Raw genomic sequence first — 22,483 nt, 5'->3', positions numbered from 1 at the left:
GAGTAGATACTGAAAATTTTAGACGAAATTAAAAAATTTCAAATCATACTAAAAAAATTATATTTAGTTACAGGGGTTAATTATAATCATTTTTGGTCATTACACATACCCCCGAAATGCTGCCCACTTTCGAGAAAAAAATTCGAGTAAATACTGAAAATTTTAGACGAAATTAAAAAATTTCAAATCATACTAAAAAAATTATATTTAGTTACAGGGGTTAATTATAATCATTTTTGGTCATTACACATACCCCCGAAATGCTACCCACTTTCCAGAAAAAAATTCGAGTAGATACTGAAATTTTTAGACGAAATTAAAAAATTTCAAATGATACTAAAAAAATTATATTTAGTTACAGGGGTTAATTACAATCATTTTTGGTCATTACACATATCCCCGAAATGCTGCCCACTTTCGAAAAAAAAATTCGAGTAGATACTGAAAATTTTAGACGAAATTAAAAAATTTCAAATCATACTAAAAAAATTATATTTAGTTACAGGGGTTAATTATAATCATTTTTGGTCATTACACATACCCCCGAAATGCTGCCCACTTTCGAGAAAAAAATTCGAGTAAATACTGAAAATTTTAGACGAAATTAAAAAATTTCAAATCATACTAAAAAAATTATATTTAGTTACAGGGGTTAATTATAATCATTTTTGGTCATTACACATACCCCCGAAATGCTACCCACTTTCCAGAAAAAAATTCGAATAGATACTGAAATTTTTAGACGAAATTAAAAAATTTCAAATGATACTAAAAAAATTATATTTAGTTACAGGGGTTAATTACAATCATTTTTGGTCATTACACATACCCCCGAAATCCTGCGCATTTTCGAGAAAAAAATTCATAACAAGCGGAACTTTAAACGTTAATAACTTTTTAACGAAGCCTCCATCAACAAATTGATATTCTTGATTTTCGTCTTGTATTGGCCTCTAGAATGTCCCGTTAAAATTTTTCCCATGGGTGTATACTCGAAGAAAATGTATTTTCGCGAAAACTCGATTCTAATATCTATAATTATTACGTCAGTTCCAGCAATAAATGGACAGTTCGAAAAATAATTTCTCTTTTGTTTCTTGTTTGAAATTTAAAACTTTTTCCATTAAGATTCCGAATCTACGAGACTAACAAGTTTCAGAGAAGACAAAGCCCCGTTTGCAATGAACCAAGAAGCGCCAGGAATATTTCCAAAATTCCAGGCGAATGATTCACAAACCCATGGAAAGTTTTCAGGTCGAACAATCTTCGGGTAAGCTTTAAAATTTAACACGGGCTGCCATAAAATTCAGGTAGAGGGGTTGCCATTCGGTGGACGCCATTTTCTGCCTGGCAATCCATAGAAATATTATCTGCGTACCGTTTCGTAGTGGCAAAATAAAATCATGATAGGAAACACGATCCACGCGTGGTTGAACGCGCGAAGGATAATCCGCCATGAAAAAGCTTGTAACCATAAACTCGATGGTAATAGTAATCTGCTATAAAAACGAAGCCGTGTATCTATAGAATTTTTCGTAAATTCAACACGACAGATTCGTGATTCCAAAGACTTTCGAGGCTCCCAAAAATTTCGAAGTCTTTCTGTTAGAGAAATAACTTATTTCTCAGGCACTGGATCACTTGTAAAACAGAACAGTTCTGTGCAGCCATATTTGTTACTTTTATATAAATTTCCATTTTGTTCGTTTATCGTATCTAAGTTTATTACTTCGTATCCCTCATCAACACTTTCGTTCTGAGAATTCGTGAGTTTCCACGCGTTTCTTTCGAAATTGTTGGTGTGGTCGAGATACGAAATAATAAACTTAGACACAATTAACGAACAAGATAGAAATTTATATAAATGCAAAATGGCTGTATAGAAGTGTTCTATTCGACATGTAACGACGTGTTCGAACATTTACAGCAGGCGATGGCTGGACATCTGTCCAGTGCCTGAGAAGTGAGCTCGTCCATTTTTCTAACAGAAATAGATCGTCTTCCGCGATTTCGTGGTCCATTGTTGGATGTTTGAAGATCGGGGGTCAAAGATGGGAGAGCGTCGACCAGGTTTTCCTCTCGAGACGTCGTCGACCGTGCTCCAATTAAGCTTCTCGCGTTAGAGAGCACCGAGAACGAGATAGAGCAGGCGAGACCACGTATGTAACACGAACCTCGTCTACGGGTGCACGAGCCGCGAAAAACTCGCGACCATCTGGACTAAAAGGAGCAGATTGGATAGAAGGGAACCACAAGGACCGCAGAAAGCGTCTATCGATTCACCGTCACAGAAATCAAATATCCTTTGAAACGAATACAGGGTGTTTCACAACAGTTTCGTATAAACGTTCGCCCCATTTAACATTCTATTCAAGTTACAGAAAGAATACCTATAAAATATCCTAAACTACGAAAGAAATATTAATAATCGTGCAAGCAACATTTTTGTGTTTCTAGCAAATTTTAGACCCTACATTAGTTTGCAGTAGATATTTTTTATCGAATATGTACATATTTGTCGAAGCTTCGACAAGCTCACGGAATAAATATTGCTATTTTTACAGCCGAGTAATTTTTACAAGAACAATAAATACAGAGCAAGATATCTATTCAGTTTTTTAAAAAGAATTTTCTATTGATTTTAGCGTGGCTTTTCGTAATTAATTTCAATTAGAATTGTGTCACGTACAGATGTTCATGCTTGAGAGTGGCCTGCGCTTAGGGAGCTGTGGATTCATGCTGTACGTGTGCACTATTAGCTCGAACAAGTAGTATAATTCGCGATATCGTCGACAAGCAACGACATAAATTACAAGTGTCACCGTTCGTCGGGCAACAGTCGCCGATAAGTAAATACATGTTAGGGTAAAACAGTATTACATTAAGCGTTATCACAATATAACACTTGAAACTTTATCAAATATTCAAAATACTGCAAAACACTTGCCTTCAAACACGCACGAAAGCAAAAATTAGGAAAGAAAAGAAATCCAAAGGTCTAATCATCGATCTTTATATCGAAGAAAATTCAGTTTGATATAGACACTTTGTCCCACGATAAATAACAGTTAAAATTTCATTTTTGGTTCGAAAAAATAAAGTTCTAACACGAGTAAAATAATAGCGATCGTCGGTTTGGAGTTTCGACCCTTAGAGGCTGTGTAATTCGAGTATTTATTGGTAATTCTCTTTAGTTTTGGTTGGATTCATTACCTAACCCGCTTTCAAGCGAACCCGCGGTTCCAATTTTGTCACTTAAAAGCGGGTATAGTAAAAAAGGTCATGTTTGTACTCGTTTTCATCAGGAAAATCCCATCGATCCATTAATAGTTTACTAAATCGTAGGTTATATTCGTTTAAAAGTAGCAAAGCGATTTTGTCACTTGAAAGCGGGTCTAATAAAAAATGTTCCGAACAGAGTCGTGTTTGTACTCGTTTTCATCAGAAAAACCTCACCGATCCATTAATAGATTCATTAAAATGTGGGTCGTGAGTTATATTTGTTTACAAGTAGTCGATTTTGTCACTTGAAAGCGGGTCTAATAAAAAATGTTCCGAACAGAGTCGTTTTTGTACTCGTTTTCATCAGAAAAACCTCACCGATCCATTAATAGATTCATTAAACTGTGGGTCGTGAGTTATATTTGTTTACAAGTAGTAAATCGATTTTGTCACTTGAAAGCGGGTCTAATAAAAAATGTTCCGAACAGAGTCGTGTTTGTACTCGTTTTCATCAGAAAAACCCCACCGATTCACTAATAGTTTCCTAAAATGTGGATCGTGAGTTATTTTTGTTTATAAGTAGTTAATCGATTTTGTCACTTGAAAGCGGGTCTAATAAAAAATGTTCCGAACAGAGTCGTGTTTGTACTCGTTTTCATCAGAAAAACCTCACCGATCCATTAATAGATTCATTAAAATGTGGGTCGTGAGTTATATTTGTTTACAAGTAGTCGATTTTGTCACTTGAAAGCGGGTCTAATAAAAAATGTTCCGAACAGAGTCGTGTTTGTACTCGTTTTCATCAGGAAAACCCCACCAATTCACTAATAGTTTCCTAAAATGTGGATCGTGAGTTATATTTGTTTATAAGTAGTAAATCGATTTTGTCACTTGAAAGCGGGTCTAATAAAAACTGTTCCGAACAGAGTCGTGTTTGTACTCGTTTTCATCAGGAAACCCCCACCGATTCACTAATAGTTTCCTAAAATATGGGTCATGAACTATACTCGTTTAAAAGATAGAAACATCCCACCCCTCTAAAATATGCATTAGAAGCATAGTTCTCGAAAGTGGTCCACAAAACTTTAAGTATCCTTGGTCTAACCAATCATCTGTTCTACAGCTACTATGCTCCATACTAGGTAAAAAGAAAAGCTCTACGGTGAGTATCGTCAAAACTCTCACCGTGCTGTCCTGGCTGGCGATTTTGGCCCTCTCCGCGTTATCGCTGCCGCCGACCATCGGCCCCATGGTGCTTGGATGCGCCGAATAATCGTGGTTCTGTCGATCGTAGCTCTCCGTATAGTCCTCCTCGATGCCAGCCAGATATCCGACTCCCGTTTCCTCGTCGAACGTGCCCTCGAACGTCGAAAACGTATCGAACTTCTTCACGCTGATGTGCCTGGCCTTCTTCTTGGTCTGCACCTCGCGTTTCTCCTCCTCCTTGGCGGACGTCCTGTTGTTATCCTCGTCGTCCAGACTCACGGCGACCACCGTCTCCCTGGAGTTGGAGTCCTTGGTAGTTTGGAACAATCGTCGCTGGAAGATCGCCCGTTTCTCCTCGAGCAACGACAGCTTTCGACGCACCTCGCGCGGCGACGAATTCGTGCGTATCCCGCACTCCGACTCGGACTTTGCGTTCAACTTGGACTTCCTAGTCGCCTCTACGACCTGTTTCCCGCCCTTCTGCTCCGGCCATTTCGAGATCGAGTACGGAAGCGTCGAGCTGCACCGTTCTTCCAGCCGCGGCGCCTTCTCCTGGCTCAGCGAATCTGCGCAAGCCGTTTATAGGGAATCGCTTTTCCAAACGAGCTTGTTACGCGAAGCTTCTTTGAGATTCGCGACAAGTTTGTTAGATTATGATCGATGTATTGGGACTGGTCGGTTGATCGATGATGTTAGAAATGAGGTTGTGGCACTATCTACACCTAGTATGCCTGTCAGTGATGCGTTCAGTTGTATCAGTTACGAGCAATCCTGTCTACAGGATGGCACCTAGGACCAATCGCATGGGAGCACTATCTACACCTAGTATACTCGTCGGTAGAACGATCAGAAGTCTTCAGTGTCACAGTGTAAAGGAACCAGCAGTGATTATGGTCGATGTAGCGAGACTGATCAGTTGGGTGAAGGCTATGATGTTAGAAGTGGGGTTCAGGTATTGATAAATCACATGGAGGCACTATCTACACCTAGTATACTTGACAATGACGCGTCGAGTTGTGTCAGTTATGAGCAATCGTGTCTACGATAGGGTCTCTTGACTTTCGTGATAGCACCTACGTCTAATCGCGCTATCTACACCTAGTATACTCGTCAGCAGATTAGTGGATGGTATCAATCGTCAGAAATCCTCACTATCACAGCTAACTACGTAAACTAGCAAGTCTCCAGCCAGTTCATCTATCACATCAGTTGGTAGCATCTAAGCAAGTCTAAAGGGACCAGTGGAACTAGCTGTCTGTTAAATCGCTGAGTCTACTATCTAAACTAGCAAGTCTCTAGCCAATTCATCTGTCGTATCTAGAGCAAATAGTATCAGCTAAGCCTGGTACCTAAGCGAGAGCTGATCGACAGCGATAGAATAAAGGATGCAAAGAGATGGAAATAGACGAGGCGTTATCCTCGATCGGAGAGTGATCGCTCACCGTGCTGGGTCTTGGAAAAGCTCTTGATGGTCAACGACGGCGACCTGCGCTGCACTACGGTGACAGTGCTCACCGGTTTCTCCAGCAGCTTCTCCGATTTCCTCGTCTCTCCCTTCTCTCCCTCCCTCTCCCCCGCCTCGTTGATCTCGCGATGCTCGAGCCTTTCCTTCGTGGGTATCGCCTCGGCCTCCTGCCCCTTCCTCGCGATCCTGGACGGGCTGTCCGACAGACTGGGCGACTCCTGCGACGATTGGCTCTGCGAACGACTGCTGTCGCCACCCTCGCGCGACTGTCTCGGCTCCTGGTCCGTCGACAGCCGAAATTTGTTCAGGCTCAGCTTACGCACCAGCGAGTTCGACTTCTTCTTCTTCTTCTTCAAGGTCGAGCTCGAGCCGCCCTTGGCGTCATCCTCCGCTTCCGGACTCCTCTTGCGGGCCGTCTCTAAGCCGGGAGAGCAAGTCCGGTCAGACTTATCGTTCTTACGCGGCGCTTTTCGAGGCTCGAGTTTTAGGACTAATCTCACCGAAAGATTAAAAATAAATTACCGCATTCATGGACATAGCTACTTTGGTAGTTACGAATTAAATAAAATGCATAGGTAGAGGCTCTGCTATAGATAGACGCTTTTCGAGACTCGAGCTTGAGGATTAATATTAGTAATAATTACTACGTATATGGGTGCACTTTGATAGTTACGAATTAAATAAAATTCGAAGGAAACGGGTGAACCCTGCCAGAGCATCTGATGTAAATTGGCCCCAAATCCCACTGGATTCCAGTAATAGCCAAGGAGCCCACGCCGACGATTAAAATTTCGAGGATCAGAGTGTTTTTATCGACGAATACTCTCTTTGACAACTATTTTCGAAACGGGTACGCACAAAACCGAGATAGAAGCAACGTAGCGACATTCTAGGGCACTCGAGATCTAAGAACCCTGCCAATCTACATGTCACTTTGGTCACAAAGAATAAAACGCGAAAGAAGGGGCACTGATTCGCGGTGAGTGAACCTTTTTCGTCAACATCCGGCTCCTGCTCGACGAACGCCTCGTCCACGGACCTCGTCTTCTTCTTGATCTTGAACAGGCCGCCCTCCTTGCGGAAGCTGCTCTTCAGGGCGCCGAACCGTCCCCTCTTCTTGTCGTCGTTTCCCGTGGGAGCAGCCGTGGCACCGGTCAGGGTGTCCAAGCTGGAGCTGCTGCCGCCCACGGTCGCGTACTCGCCGGAAGTGGTGCAACCGTGCCTGTTCCGGTCCTCCTCGGACGAGGAGCGTCCGATCACCGTGTCGGGCGAGCTTCCACCCTCGTTTGCGCTCTCGTTCCGATCCATCCTCGCCTCGAGAAGGGGTCAGAAACGCGAAGGAAGGAGAGGACGAATCTTCCGTTCGCCGGATGAACGAACCGAGCGTGTTCGGTGTCTCTCTCTGGTCCCAGGCCCTGTCCACGGCGTGGCTTCCTCTGGCACCCGCGGAAACCTTAGAAGAACTCGCTTTCTAGGTCCGATCGGCCTGCCCACGGATAATCCGACAACGTTTCTCCACCCCCCACCTTCGCGTACGCGCGTCTTTTTACCGTCAGGTGCTTTCGCTGACGTGTGCTTCTCCCGCTGGCCGCGCGACCATTCGAAATCGAGAAGCCTGGGAGTCCTCAAACCTAACCCAGACCGGTTACCAACCTAGCCTCCCGCCTCTGCGGTCGACTTCTATTATCGTTCGACAACCCCCAACAACGGGGATGCCACCTTTCTTTCAACGAGACCGCTCATCGAGACCAAAGGAACTTCGATCATCCGCGACTCTTGACCTCCTTCCCCTTTCTTTGCAACTACGATCCTCGTTTAATAGGACGCCGGGTCTCCATCGATCTTCAGCCTTCGTGGCAACATCGCTAGGCCCCACACAGTCCACGAGACACAATCCTACGGTTTCGAAAGGGTTCACGAACTCTTTTACATATAGGAGGTATTGGTTATCGATTAAGGTATCTTCGATTTCCGGATTCTACGTGGCAGGTCTGTCTGACACAGTCCATTAGATAGAACCCCTCCCAAATGGTTCACGAACACTTACTACGTACACTAGTCAGAGAGTATCAGTTATCGATCAAGGCACTGATCCTACTGTTTCTACATTCACGGGAGCACTTTCGTCCCACAATTACTCGCACTCGTATTCCTACATTATAAATGAAAAGAGATTTGTTTCGAATTTATTCAATGCACGAATGAAAACAGGTCAAACCCCCTAGCCTAGTTGGATGACAACGATACCAAAACTACCCTAACTCCGATCATTCCCGCGTAACGATAAGGTCGAAGGGGGGAACAAGGATGGAGGCGCGTGGCGCGTGGTGAGACCAAAAACGAGAACGAGAACGAGAACGAGAACGAGTAGTCGCGGCACTGCAAGCCGAACGATGCTTGGAGCCGCACTAAATGCTCGCGTAAAAATTCACCTGGGGGACACCAGGGGGAGGAGCGTACCGGTGCCCCTCCACGATGCGCATTAACGCGTTAACGAGGTTCGCGGAGGACGAGTTCTCCGGTGGTTCTTGGTCCCCGACGACCAGACCACGATGCCGTAACGCGTACGTAGGCGTAACACGAGTGCCCTGGGCACAGCTGGTGTGCGGTGAGCCGCAAGGACTCGGTTTGCCAAGAGTCTGTGCCTCGTGGTAGACGTTCCACTCCGCCTCCACGAGAATTACGCAAGAGACTCCATGGGAGACCTGGCTGATTCGGGAAATTCGACTTTAACCCTTTCGATATGGTGGGTTAGGTCGAGAAATATAGCAAATTCACACCTTTCCTCCATTTCTAATAAGTAAGGTACTCGAGCAATAGTGCCTCTACCATGGAGGACGGTGTTTACCTCCTCAGCGTATACAAATAAGAAGAAATCAACGATCGAGACACTGGTGACTTCCATGTTACCCTCTCAGGGGTGAGATTTGACAATAGCCATTTATGTACTTAGGTTCAAGCTAGGTTTGCAAACAGAATCTTGTGAGTTGCTTTGATCGAAATCTTAGGAACGTTTGCAATGGCTGACGCTTCGCTGTAATAGACGGTTTCATTCGACGCTGAAACGATAATAGAAGGCGGACTGCAACGTCTTGAAGGCGCTTTTCACGCGCTAATTGCGCGTCGTCGGGTGCGTCGCCGTCTCGTAACTCTGTTAATTAATTAACAGCAGACGGGGATGAGCCAGCGATAAAGTCCAAAGTTGACTTGCAGACGAAGGAACAACGGGCAGTAATCTAACGAGGTGGCGATTAGACGCGATTTTTCTACGCGTAATCTTAATTGGCAGCGACAAACGGCTCGAGATACGAGTCCACGCTGATGGATGCATCTGCGCTATAATCGTTCAAGCATGGTGAATCTTACTGGGAAGTCGGAAGAGGGTTTAAACTCTTTGTAACACGGTTCAAGTTTTTCGTAACAGTTTCTCCAACATGATTTTTTTCTCTATGATTATGTAAGTTTTCATAGGTATGTGTCTTGACCAAAAATGGCTAGAATTAACCCCCGTAATCAAAAATAATTTTTTTAGAATTATTTGAAAATTTTCAATTTCGTCGAAAAATTTGTCCTTCTCGATTTTTTTTCTCGAAAATGCGCAGGATTTCGAGGGTATGCGTATTCACCAAAAATTATTGTAATCGAGCCCCGCAACCGAAAATAATTTTTCCAGTACGATTTGAAATTTTTTTTTTTTCGTGGTTCGGGTTCCTAGTGAATTTTAATTTCAAGAAACTGAAAACTGAAATTTTTCAAGGTGCATCGACGTTAGCGAATAGAAACCTCTCGAATTCCCTTTAATACCGTTTCATATCACAACACAGTCGTCGTTGATAATACTTATCTCATTGTTACGTAATTTTATTTGCCTCCAATTGACAGATATGCAACCTCAAATTAAACTTACGCGAATTATTACACAAACAATCGTTCTTACCTAAAAACGTACTTTCTAATCGCTTAATTTCCGCTGCAAATTGCCCTGTTTTTAAACTAATATCGAATTTGTACTCGCTGAAAGTAAAAAGTGCACGAAATAATTTTTTCACGTTTGCTTTCCGCGTCTTCGGTTTATAAAGAAGAAGTTGCGTTTATCTAATGACGTAACGCTGATAATTGTCCAAGCTTTTTCATCGCAATTGCCCTTCGGATGTTTTCCTAGAATTCCCCCTTTTTCCATTTTTGCGGAACGTGGTCGTCGCGTTACGAGTCATTCTAATTAATTATGAATTCACGACGCGTACGTTTACAATCGCGATTACACCACTCGACGTTTGTAAAAACAGAAATTCTCTCAAGGGGAGGATTAGGAGTGGAAACGGGTCTCTCAACACTTTGACTGCCAGTGGAACTAAAACAATTTATTTTCAAATTAAAATGTTAAAGAAAATAAATTTTAATAGGCTTCGTAAATTTTAACGAGGTTACAAAGGTAACTAGTACGACAACTTTCAAGTTGTGTAATTTACAATTGCCTGAAATCAGAGTTTTGGTCTCGTAAACAATTTTAGGATTTCAGACTGGCAGTCAACGTGTTGAGCGAGTCACGTTCAAGGAAATAAGTCACGACGAGCTCTTCGACGAAGACCACCCTTTGGAGTGCCAATTTCAAAATAATAGTTAAAAATCACTGTTATTTTTTATACTATTAAACATTTCTTATTAGAAACACTGGTGCGTCCATTGAACTAAGAGAAGGTTCTCGTGTTCAAAATTAATGTCTCCTTTGTTAATTTTTTTCATAAATAATTACAAGTTCTATAGTACTAGACTTTTGGGAACATTAAGAGAGACCCTTAAACTGTAGGAAAATATTTTTTTAGTCCACTTTTTGTTAACCTTTATTAAATAGTAGTCAAGTCATTCGATCCTATCCGACGATGCAACTACAGGATTCAAAGACTTGATAACTTGACTACTATTTGATAAAAGAGAATAAAAAATGGACAAAAAAAATATTTTCGTATAGTTTAAGAGTAGTTCTTCCTGTTACGAAAAGTCTGGCACAATAGAACTTTTAATTACTCACGAGAAAAATTAAAAATTTACATATTTTTCCAAGAATGATCAGTTTTCTGTATCCTTGTTTCTAAGCTACATAGAAATGTGGGTTTTGTTAATTACAATGTTGTATCTAACGTATAATTCGAAGGGAAACAAGTGTTGTTATCCCTTAAACTGTTAAATTAAACAAATATCGTTTTTCAAAGCAGTCAGACTCGGGTTAAGGGGCTAAAGTATTTAGCCGAGACGATAGTCGGAAAAGTTTGCGAAACGTTGATTGATGGGGGAAAAAAGGAAACGCGTTTCCACGGTAAGGACAAGTGGAAAACCGTAATTACGCCGGCACACCGTCTAATTAGCATTGCCAGGGACGAAACGCGTCTTCTGTCCGACATATCGTGACGAATTAATGGGGCGTACGGTAATCACCGCGATCCTTAGATCGTTTCAAAGGATTTATGCTCGATGATCTTCAAGGGAGGATCGTTCTTCCATGGATATTCTTCTCTTAATTTCACGCACGCTGACTTGGAATATTCACCACGATAATTCCGCTGTCTCAGCACTTTTATTTTCAACTTCGAAATTTTAATTCTTTCGCTGCCAATTGTAGCCTCGTTATTAATTAGAACGTTGAGAAGTTGAAATATATTTTTAAACCGACAGTAATTTTATCATTTTTATTGGTAAAATATTTATAGTCCATCGATAAATCCGCTGTCTCAGCACTTTTATTTTCAACTTCGAAATTTTAATTCTTTCGCTGCCAATCGTAGCCTCGTTATTAATTAGAACGTTGAGAAGTTGAAATATATTTTTAAACCGACAGTAATTTCGTCATTTTTATTGGTAAAATATTTATAGTCCATCGATAAATCCGCTGTCTCAGCATTTTTATTTTCAACTTCGAAATTTTAATTCTTTCGCTGCCAATCGTAGCCTCGTTATTAATTAGAACGTTGAGAAGTTGAAATATATTTTTAAACCGACAGTAATTTTATCATTTTTATTGGTAAAATATTTATAGTCCATCGATAAATCCGCAGTCTCAGCACTTTTATTTTCAACTTCGAAATTTTAATTCTTTCGCTGCCAATCGTAGCCTCGTTATTAATTAGAACGTTGAGAAGTTGAAATATATTTTTAAACCGACAGTAATTCTATCATTTTTATTGGTAAAATATTTATAGTCCATCGATAAATCCGCTGTCTCAGCACTTTTATTTTCAACTTCGAAATTTTAATTCTTTCGCTGCCAATCGTAGCCTCGTTATTAATTAGAACGTTGAGAAGTTGAAATATATTTTTAAACCGACGGTAATTTTATCATTTTTATTGGTAAAATATTTATAGTCCATCGATAAATCCGCTGTCTCAGCACTTTTATTTTCAACTTCGAAATTTTAATTCTTTCGTTGCCAATCGTAGCCTCGTTATTAATTAGAACGTTGAGAAGTTGAAATATATTTTTAAACCAACAGTAATTTTATCATTTTTATTGGTAAAATATTTATAGTGCATCGATAAATCCGCTGTCTCAGCACTTTTATTTTCAATTTCGAAATTTTAATTCTTTCGCTGCCAATCGTAGCCTCGTTATTAATTAGAACGTTGAGAAGTTGAAATATATTTTTAAACCGACAGTAACTTTATCATTTTTATTGGTAAAATATTTATAGTCCATCGATAAATCCGCTGTCTCAGCACTTTTATTTTCAACTTCGAAATTTTAATTCTTTCGCTGCCAATCGTAGCCTCGTTATTAATTAGAACGTTGAGAAGTTGAAATATATTTTTAAACCGACGGTAATTTTATCATTTTTATTGGTAAAATATTTATAGTCCATCGATAAATCCGCTGTCTCAGCACTTTTATTTTCAACTTCGAAATTTTAATTCTTTCGTTGCCAATCGTAGCCTCGTTATTAATTAGAACGTTGAGAAGTTGAAATATATTTTTAAACCAACAGTAATTTTATCATTTTTATTGGTAAAATATTTATAGTGCATCGATAAATCCGCTGTCTCAGCACTTTTATTTTCAATTTCGAAATTTTAATTCTTTCGCTGCCAATCGTAGCCTCGTTATTAATTAGAACGTTGAGAAGTTGAAATATATTTTTAAACCGACAGTAACTTTATCATTTTTATTGGTAAAATATTTATAGTCCATCGATAAATCCGCTGTCTCAGCACTTTTATTTTCAACTTCGAAATTTTAATTCTTTCGCTGCCAATCGTAGCCTCGTTATTAATTAGAACGTTGAGAAGTTGAAATATATTTTTAAACCGACGGTAATTTTATCATTTTTATTGGTAAAATATTTATAGTCCATCGATAAATCCGCTGTCTCAGCACTTTTATTTTCAACTTCGAAATTTTAATTCTTTCGTTGCCAATCGTAGCCTCGTTATTAATTAGAACGTTGAGAAGTTGAAATATATTTTTAAACCGACAGTAACTTTATCATTTTTATTGGTGAAATATTTATAGTAAATCGATAAATCGACGCGTCTATTTCTGACCAATGGAGTATTTGATTTCAAGTATCCGAACAAGGAATAGAAAATTGTTTCAGGTTCATTTTAACAGGGAATTTCCATCGTTGTAAGTTCATATTTCAATTCATCATTCGCCTTCATTTCTATTTACAAGATCACGCGTAAGTCTGCACAGTTGTAGCGTGTAAACATTAAAATAGCTGCGGAGTACTAATTGACGAACTTACGAGCGCCTATTTTAACAGCTGCAAAACGCTGATACAACGTCAGAAAATTTTTCGACGCATAGTTCGCGTGGAATATTAATACTCCTAAGCGACTATGTTAATTTTCTTCGCCCCTTTGGCGCACAGAGTGTTACGCGATTTAGCTTTGATTAATCAACTTGTTCCCGCCGTTGAAAGATATCGTTGTCCTTTTACGCGGAACTAATGTCCGCCATTTTTACGCTGTCAAGAAATTGTTAGCGACAACCTCGCCAGGAGAATCGCAATTTCCATTACCTGTCTCGGGTATGAGCAAGAGATAATAATATTTACAATTTCAACTTCGACGACCACATCATCAGAAATCAAGTTTCCTTGGACATTCGACCAAACATTTAAATAACAAAGAAATATTTATATTGTATTGTTTTTAAATTGATCGTTTCCAAACACTCTGGTCTTAGATTGAGAAACGATAGCGCTAAATCGGTAATACAGAATGTAAAATCGAAATAACGCGTTGTGAGTATATTTTGATGAAACGATTTTTTAGGGTGGTTAATCGCTCCATAGTTTTGTTATCCTAATATTTATGAGGGGGAGCGTGCAGAATGCTTACCTGTCGTGTCAGAGGAAACGATTCGTGAGTAAGATTCGTCGCGTGCTAATCGCAGGATGCTCGGGACTGCGTATTGCGCCACGCGGTCGTCGCGGAGCTCGAAGGAGGTCGCGCGAGTTTATCGGGATCGTAGAAACACGGGGGAAACCAGTATCTTACATAAACCACCCCACGCGAGGCATGCGCGATGATGCGCGAACGACGATGGAATTACAGGCATCGAGGTCGTCCTTAGAGCCGACGCACGATTTTATTGGTCCCTCGCGGTGCGTGAGTCTTACAACCGCGAGGATTTCGCTCCTGCCGAGCGATCGTCGATCGATAAAGGCTAATCGTGGCTACGGTTCGAACACGGACTGAATCCCGAGGCCACCTTGACCCGAACCTTTCCCCTGCGTTCGCAAATGTCGCGATTATGGCGACCATTACGATCGTTCCCCTTACGTAACGCGATGACCATCGACGAAGATGACATTTTTTTTCATTTTTTCAATGAAACGCAGTATTATTGCGAAACTTTGGATCCTTGTTATCGGTTTTAAGGTTCGATTTCCTAGAAAAAAATTCAGTTGGAACTTTAAACGTTAATAACTTTTTAACGTAGCCTCCATCAACAAATTAGTATTCTTGATTTTCGTCTTATTTTGACTTCTAGAATCTCCCTAGAGCACCCTGTATAGGCATTTTAATTATTACTAATAAAATCTAAGTGACTCATTCGATCGAATATAATTAAAGGGTCTAGCCGAATAAGCATGGTAAAAGTGCCCCCAAACCAAATGGAACGGGGTTAATACCACTCGATAGGTGGTTCGAAGAAACCCCTTTTCCCAAAGTATCAATCCGGTATCTCTACTACAGGGGTAGTTACGGGGTGAAAATCATTTTTTGGTTTATCCTTAATATCTCCCGTTCTACTCAATTAAAGATTATGAAAAAAATCATGGTTATTCTATCGATTGATGTACATATTTGAGAATTTTTTCAGAATTTTTGGATGCAAATTCGATTTTTAAAAAATTCGAAAATATTTTAACCATCGATTTTTTGTCGAAGTTATCAAGTGACCACATTTGTTTTTATACAGTATAAAGCTCTCAAAAGAATTAGTAATCCCTAATTTTTTCAGATTTTTCGAAGGGGTGGAACGTAGTGAAAAAAATAAAAAATGATTAAAAAATAGTGAAAAAGCTTTATATTGTCTTAATTACTTACGTGACCATGCTCATATTTTTACAGCTATAGCGTAACATTATGACTATTAATGCGTAATTTTTTCAGATTTTTTGGAAAAGTGCATTATTGTTAAATAAATATGAATTCATATTTCCTACTTCTTCATACCAAAAAAGGCCGCACATGCTTTTAAAATAGATACAATTAAAATATATTTGTTTACATACTTTGTTAAAATCTGAAAAAATTAGGGATTACTAATTCTTTTGAGAGCTTTATACTGTATAAAAACAAATGTGGTCACTTGATAACTTCGACAAAAAATCGATGGTTAAAATATTTCCGAATTTTTTAAAAATCGAATTTGCATCCAAAAATTCTGAAAAAATTCTCAAACATGTACATCAATCGATAGAATAACCATGATTTTTTTCATAATCTTTAATTGAGTAGCACGGGAGATATTAAGGATAAACCAAAAAATGATTTTCACCCCGTAATTACCCCTGTAGTAGAGATACCGGATTAAAACTTTGAGAAAAGGGGTTTCTTCGAACCACCTATCGAGTGGTATTAACCCCGTTCAATTTGGTTTGGGGGCACTTTTACCATGCTTATTCGGCTAGACCCTTTCTGGACCCCATAGACGAAAATTCAGAGTCCCCAATGTACCACAACTAGACGTATATTTATGCATTTATAGGTAATTTAAATTTTCAAGAAATTAGAGATTGCACTCATGCAAAAATATAAGAAATAGAGCTCTACGAAGCTCCCGTTTCATTAATTCTAATAATAAAAATATAAATTTTCACGAAGATCCGATTATTTGGTCACGTTGTTGGTGAACGAAGAAATAGTAGAAATGTTGAATCCCTAAGAAGCACTGTCTAGGAATCGTACGCAACGTCGATGGTAATTCTTAGGCTATCGCTGGGAACTAACCGAGTTTTCCTACTTACGATATAGACGGGATTAGAGTCTTGTAAACGGCGACGCGTTCTGGGTAGGATGTACATTTAAAGGGCGCAGACGTGCGGCTCCGTAAGGGCGAACGTGTGCCTGGACAAAGGGACAGTGGGCGTTGGAATAACGCACCGGGGCGAACTTGTAGGACGTCTTCTCAGTCAACAGCCTCAGATATTCATGGGATTCTCTACCCTCGAAGCAGCGACATCCGTTCGTTCACCAGGGCTGCACGTCCTCTGCAATTTCACTTCACCGTTCGCGAAACGACTGACTCTTTCGTTGAGCTTTCGTCGCTAATAATCTCTTCTCCCTTTGTCTTTACACCTGACAGACAAACCGTGTCACTGTACCGAGGGAGAACGATGACAGAACTGGAGAGGGATTTGACACGATCGAAACGCTAAGAACACGTGACGTCAATCGATCGTAATCTTATTAATCTTTGCCTCTATATAGATCGAATCGCCGTCAAGTATGTGACGTTGACTTTTAATCGTCGAGGATCTTAGTCGAACCGTTTTCTGGAAGTAGCGATGGCTTCAAAGAGGAAATTCGAAAAAACGCGATGTAAATAGCGTAATATTCGTTAATCTTGAACTCCATAGCGAAATATGAGAAGTAGCGTGGGCTTTAAAACTGATAGAAAAATCAAGAAAGTGCAACGTGAAATATTTCTGAAAAGAAGTGATGGGTTCGAGAGTGATCAAATCGAGAATGTATTTTTACACTCGATATAGATCGAATCATTGTCAAGTATATGGCATTGATTCTTAATCATCGAGGATCTTATTCGAACCGTTTTTTAGAAGTAGCGATAGTTTCAAAGAGGAAAATCGAAAAAACACGACGTAAATAGCTTAGTAATAATAATAGTAAATAATTCGTTAATCTTGAACTCCAAAGCGAAATATGAGAAATAGCGGTGGCTTTAAAACTGATAGAAAAATCTAGAAAGTGCAACGTGAAATATTTCTGAAAAGAAGTGATGGGTTCGAGACTGATCAAATCGAGAATGTATTTTTACACTCGATATAGATCGAATCATTATCAAGTATATGACATTGATTCTTAATCGTCGAGGATCTTATTCGAACCGTTTTCTAGAAGTAGCGATGGTTTCAAAGAGGAAAATCGAAAAAACACGACGTAAATAGCTTAGTAATAATAATAGTAAATAATTTGTTAATCTTGAACTCCATAGCGAAATATGAGAAGTAGCGTGGGCTTTAAAACTGATAGAAAAATCAAGAAAGTGCAACGTGAAATATTTCTGAAAAGAAGTGATGGGTTCGAGAGTGATCAAATCGAGAATGTATTTTTACACTCGATATAGATCGAATCATTGTCAAGTATATGGCATTGATTCTTAATCGTCGAGGATCTTATTCGAACCGTTTTCTGGAAGTAGCGATGGCTTCAAAGAGGAAAATCGAAAAAACACGACGTAAGTAGCTTAGTAATAATAATAGTAAATAATTCGTTAATCTTGAACTCCATAGCGAAATATGAGAAGTAGCGTGGGCTTTAAAACTGATAGAAAAATCAAGAAAGTGCAACGTGAAATATTTCTGAAAAGAAGTGATGGGTTCGAGACTGATCAAATCGAGAATGTATTTTTACACTCGATATAGATCGAATCATTGTCAAGTATATGGCATTGATTCTTAATCGTCGAGGATCTTATTCGAACCGTTTTCTGGAAATAGCGATGGTTTCAAAGAGGAAATTCGAAAAAACGCGATGTAAATAGCTTAGTAATAATAATAGTAAATAATTCGTTAATCTTGAACTCCATAGTGAAATATGAGAAGTAGCGTGGGCTTTAAAACTGATAGAAAAATCAAGAAAGTACAACGTGAAATATTTCTGAAAAGTAGCGATGGGTTCGAGACTGAAATCGAGAATGTATTTTTACACTCGATATAGATCGAATCATTGTCAAGTATATGACATTGATTCTTAATCGTCGAGGATCTTATTCGAACCGTTTTCTGGAAGTAGCGATGGTTTCAAAGAGGAAAATCGAAAAAACATGACGTAAATAGCTTAGTAATAATAATAGTAAATAATTCGTTAATCTTGAACTCCATAGCGAAATATGAGAAGTAGCGTGGGCTTTGGAACTGATAGAAAAATCAAGAAAGTACAACGTGAAATATTTCTGAAAAGTAGCGATGGGTTCGAGACTGATCAAATCGAGAATGTATTTTTACACTCGATATAGATCGAATCATTGTCAAGTATATGACATTGATTCTTAATCGTCGAGGATCTTATTCGAACCGTTTTCTGGAAGTAGCGATGGTTTCAAAGAGGAAATTCGAAAAAACGCGATGTAAATAGCTTAGTAATAATAATAGTAAATAATTCGTTAATCTTGAACTCCATAGCGAAATATGAGAAGTAGCGTGGGCTTTAAAACTGATAGAAAAAGCTAGAAAGTGCAACGTGAAATATTTCTGAAAAGAAGTGATGGGTTCGAGACTGATCAAATCGAGAATGTATTTTTACACTCGATATAGATCGAATCATTGTCAAGTATATGGCATTGATTCTTAATCGTCGAGGATCTTAGTCGAACCGTTTTCTGGAAGTAGCGATGGTTTCAAAGAGGAAAATCGAAAAAACACGACGTAAATAGCTTAGTAATAATAATAGTAAATAATTCGTTAATCTTGAACTCCATAGTGAAATATGAGAAGTAGCGTGGGCTTTAAAACTGATAGAAAAATCAAGAAAGTACAACGTGAAATATTTCTGAAAAGTAGCGATGGGTTCGAGACTGAAATCGAGAATGTATTTTTACACTCGATATAGATCGAATCATTGTCAAGTATATGACATTGATTCTTAATCGTCGAGGATCTTATTCGAACCGTTTTCTGGAAGTAGCGATGGTTTCAAAGAGGAAAATCGAAAAAACATGACGTAAATAGCTTAGTAATAATAATAGTAAATAATTCGTTAATCTTGAACTCCATAGCGAAATATGAGAAGTAGCGTGGGCTTTGGAACTGATAGAAAAATCAAGAAAGTACAACGTGAAATATTTCTGAAAAGTAGCGATGGGTTCGAGACTGATCAAATCGAGAATGTATTTTTACACTCGATATAGATCGAATCATTGTCAAGTATATGACATTGATTCTTAATCGTCGAGGATCTTATTCGAACCGTTTTCTGGAAGTAGCGATGGTTTCAAAGAGGAAATTCGAAAAAACGCGATGTAAATAGCTTAGTAATAATAATAGTAAATAATTCGTTAATCTTGAACTCCATAGCGAAATATGAGAAGTAGCGTGGGCTTTAAAACTGATAGAAAAAGCTAGAAAGTGCAACGTGAAATATTTCTGAAAAGAAGTGATGGGTTCGAGACTGATCAAATCGAGAATGTATTTTTACACTCGATATAGATCGAATCATTGTCAAGTATATGGCATTGATTCTTAATCGTCGAGGATCTTAGTCGAACCGTTTTCTGGAAGTAGCGATGGTTTCAAAGAGGAAAATCGAAAAAACACGACGTAAATAGCTTAGTAATAATAATAGTAAATAATTCGTTAATCTTGAACTCCATAGTGAAATATGAGAAGTAGCGTGGGCTTTAAAACTGATAGAAAAATCAAGAAAGTGCAACGTGAAATATTTCTGAAAAGAAGTGATGGGTTCGAGACTGATCAAATCGAGAATGTATTTTTACACTCGATATAGATCGAATCATTGTCAAGTATATGACATTGATTCTTAATCGTCGAGGATCTTATTCGAACCGTTTTCTGGAAGTAGCGATGGCTTCAAAGAGGAAAATCGAAAAAACACGACGTAAATAGCTTAGTAATAATAATAGTAAATAATTCGTTAATCTTGAACTCCATAGCGAAATATGAGAAGTAGCGATGGCTTTAAAACTGATAGAAAAAGCTAGAAAGTACAACGTGAAATATTTCTGAAAAGAAGTGATGGGTTCGAGACTGATCAAATTGAGAATGTATTTTTACACTCGATATAGATCGAATCATTATCAAGTATATGACATTGATTCTTAATCGTCGAGGATCTTATTCGAACCGTTTTCTGGAAGTAGCGATGGCTTCAAAGAGGAAAATCGAAAAAACACGACGTAAATAGCTTAGTAATAATAATAGTAAATAATTCGTTAATCTTGAACTCCAAAGCGAAATATGAGAAATAGCGGTGGCTTTGAAACTGATAGAAAAATCTAGAAAGTGCAACGTGAAATATTTCTGAAAAGTAGCGATGGGTTCGAGACTGATCAAATCGAGAATGTATTTTTACACTCGATATAGATCGAATCATTGTCAAGTATATGGCATTGATTCTTAATCGTCGAGGATCTTAGTCGAACCGTTTTCTGGAAGTAGCGATGGCTTCAAAGAGGAAATTCGAAAAAACGCGATGTAAATAGCTTAGTAATAATAATAGTAAATAATTCGTTAATCTTGAACTCCATAGCGAAATATGAGAAGTAGCGTGGGCTTTGAAACTGATAGAAAAATCAAGAAAATGCAACGTGGAATATTTCTGAGATCTTTTGAAAAGTAGCGATCGAAACTGATCGAACCTCAAAGAACGATTTAAATCGTTTATCGTCTTATCAGTTTTACATTTCATAACAGAATGGCGTTGTAATTAGATCGTATCTTAGTTAAAAATAGCGATGAGTTCGAGATTAAAGGAATCATAAATAAAAAATTACCTCGAATTCTATATCGGTCGAATCGCTCTGTACGGAAGCCATTAGTGTTTGTTGTTGTTCCTATCGCGCTCGAAAAATAGTAATTCCGAGAAGCAGCGATAACTACAAGTGGCTCACTATAATTTCACTTCACGGTCTGCGAGTCGACTGACTTCCCTTCAGTTTTCATAGCTTATAAGCTTTCTTTCTTTTTTGTCTTCGCACGTGACAGATAAATTGTGACTATTTCGAGGGAAACGCCGATAGGTAGATAGGGATTTCAGACTGATCGAATCAGAATGAATACTGACGTCAATGGTTTGTAATCTAATTGATCTTGGATTGTTTATACAGATCTAATCGGTTCGTGACGTTAGTTTTTTTATCGTTACGAAATCTTGTTCGCGGTACTTTCGTGAAGTAGCGATGGGTTCGAATCCGAACGGACGAAAAATATCAATTGCATCAATCTTAGTAGTTATATAGAATTATGTGGCGCTATCTAGCTTGTAAAATGAGAACTATTTTGTTAGAGAATTTGAGCGTTTTGTCGCCAAGAGCGCCAATGATTTACAGGGAAGTCACAAACCTACAGATTTTTAATTTCTATTTTTAAACGGGGTTTGAATACCTTCTAGAAACTTGTCTACATCTTGACAGTTGTATTAGAGTATGGCCTCTCAAGTTGTCACAGGCTTGGACCGCGCTGTCACAACCTGAGAGGTAGCCAAGTGAAGTTCGTGTTCGACGAGAGCACGTGCACAAATGGCAGCGGTAACAATAATCGTGTGACAACTTGAGAGACAGAGTCAAGAACGCCTCGATGAAGTTTTTTCGCCGGGACAAGAAGCTGTCGCCAGGTTACGAAACGCATTGCATCGTCGGTGTTCCGGTATTCGTTTCAGCGTGTCTCTAAATCTAATTATTTCGCTGCGTTCTATCAAAGCAGATTCTCCCACGGCGATACGCTCGACGCGAGTCGGAGAAAGTGCACTAACCCATTCCTCCGTGTGGAGAACTTGCTTTCCTTCTCGTGAGAAGGAACGTCGCCTCGTCACCAGCGACGGGATCGAGTCTGACAAATCAGACTCAAAATGGTTGTAAATTAATGAACAGAAATAGTTCGTCACGCTTCGACGCTGCTCGAGACAGTCTCATTACATAAGAGACTCCATAATTAGGGACAGTCGAGATGTACACGTGAGAGACGAATGCTAATCGTTAATCGGTGATTAATTACAGGGAGCAGGGTTCGACGCTAATGGATCCCGACAACCATGAAATCAGGTATATTTCTGTAAGAAGGATGATTTGCTATGCCGAGCGCATCATCTGCGTCGTTTCTTTGCAGACGAAGAGAAGGTATGTTTATATAATGCGTTGCGTAGGATGAGTCACGGTGGATAATCCGTCGATCT

General features: G+C 39.1%; 1 protein-coding gene across 4 annotated transcripts in view; it reads right to left on the bottom strand.

The window, feature by feature from the left end:
* The window catches only part of Rab32 (RAS oncogene family member Rab32), a 54,463-nt gene that overhangs the window by 8,272 nt on the left and 23,708 nt on the right, over positions 1-22,483 (bottom strand). Inside the window, exons 1-3 of one of the 4 annotated variants that reach the window (XM_076775473.1) lie at positions 6,883-8,369; positions 5,871-6,311; positions 4,408-4,994 (exon numbers count right to left, since the gene is read on the bottom strand). The exons of 1 other annotated variant lie outside the window; for it this stretch is intronic. In XM_076775473.1, the coding sequence (XP_076631588.1) occupies positions 4,408-4,994; positions 5,871-6,311; positions 6,883-7,201 (1,347 nt within the window). In that variant the 5' untranslated portion in view covers positions 7,202-8,369. Of the gene's footprint in view, positions 1-4,407; positions 4,995-5,870; positions 6,312-6,882; positions 8,370-16,362; positions 16,711-21,086; positions 21,217-22,483 lie in introns of those variants that run through there. 2 more of the 4 variants (XM_076775478.1, XM_076775477.1) reach the window with 2 other exon arrangements.

This window comes from Colletes latitarsis, chromosome 10 (genome assembly GCF_051014445.1).
Source record: "Colletes latitarsis isolate SP2378_abdomen chromosome 10, iyColLati1, whole genome shotgun sequence".
NCBI lineage: Eukaryota > Metazoa > Arthropoda > Insecta > Hymenoptera > Colletidae > Colletes > Colletes latitarsis.
Note: the sequence above shows the minus strand (reverse complement) of the source record. Positions and strands in the feature narration are given on the sequence as shown.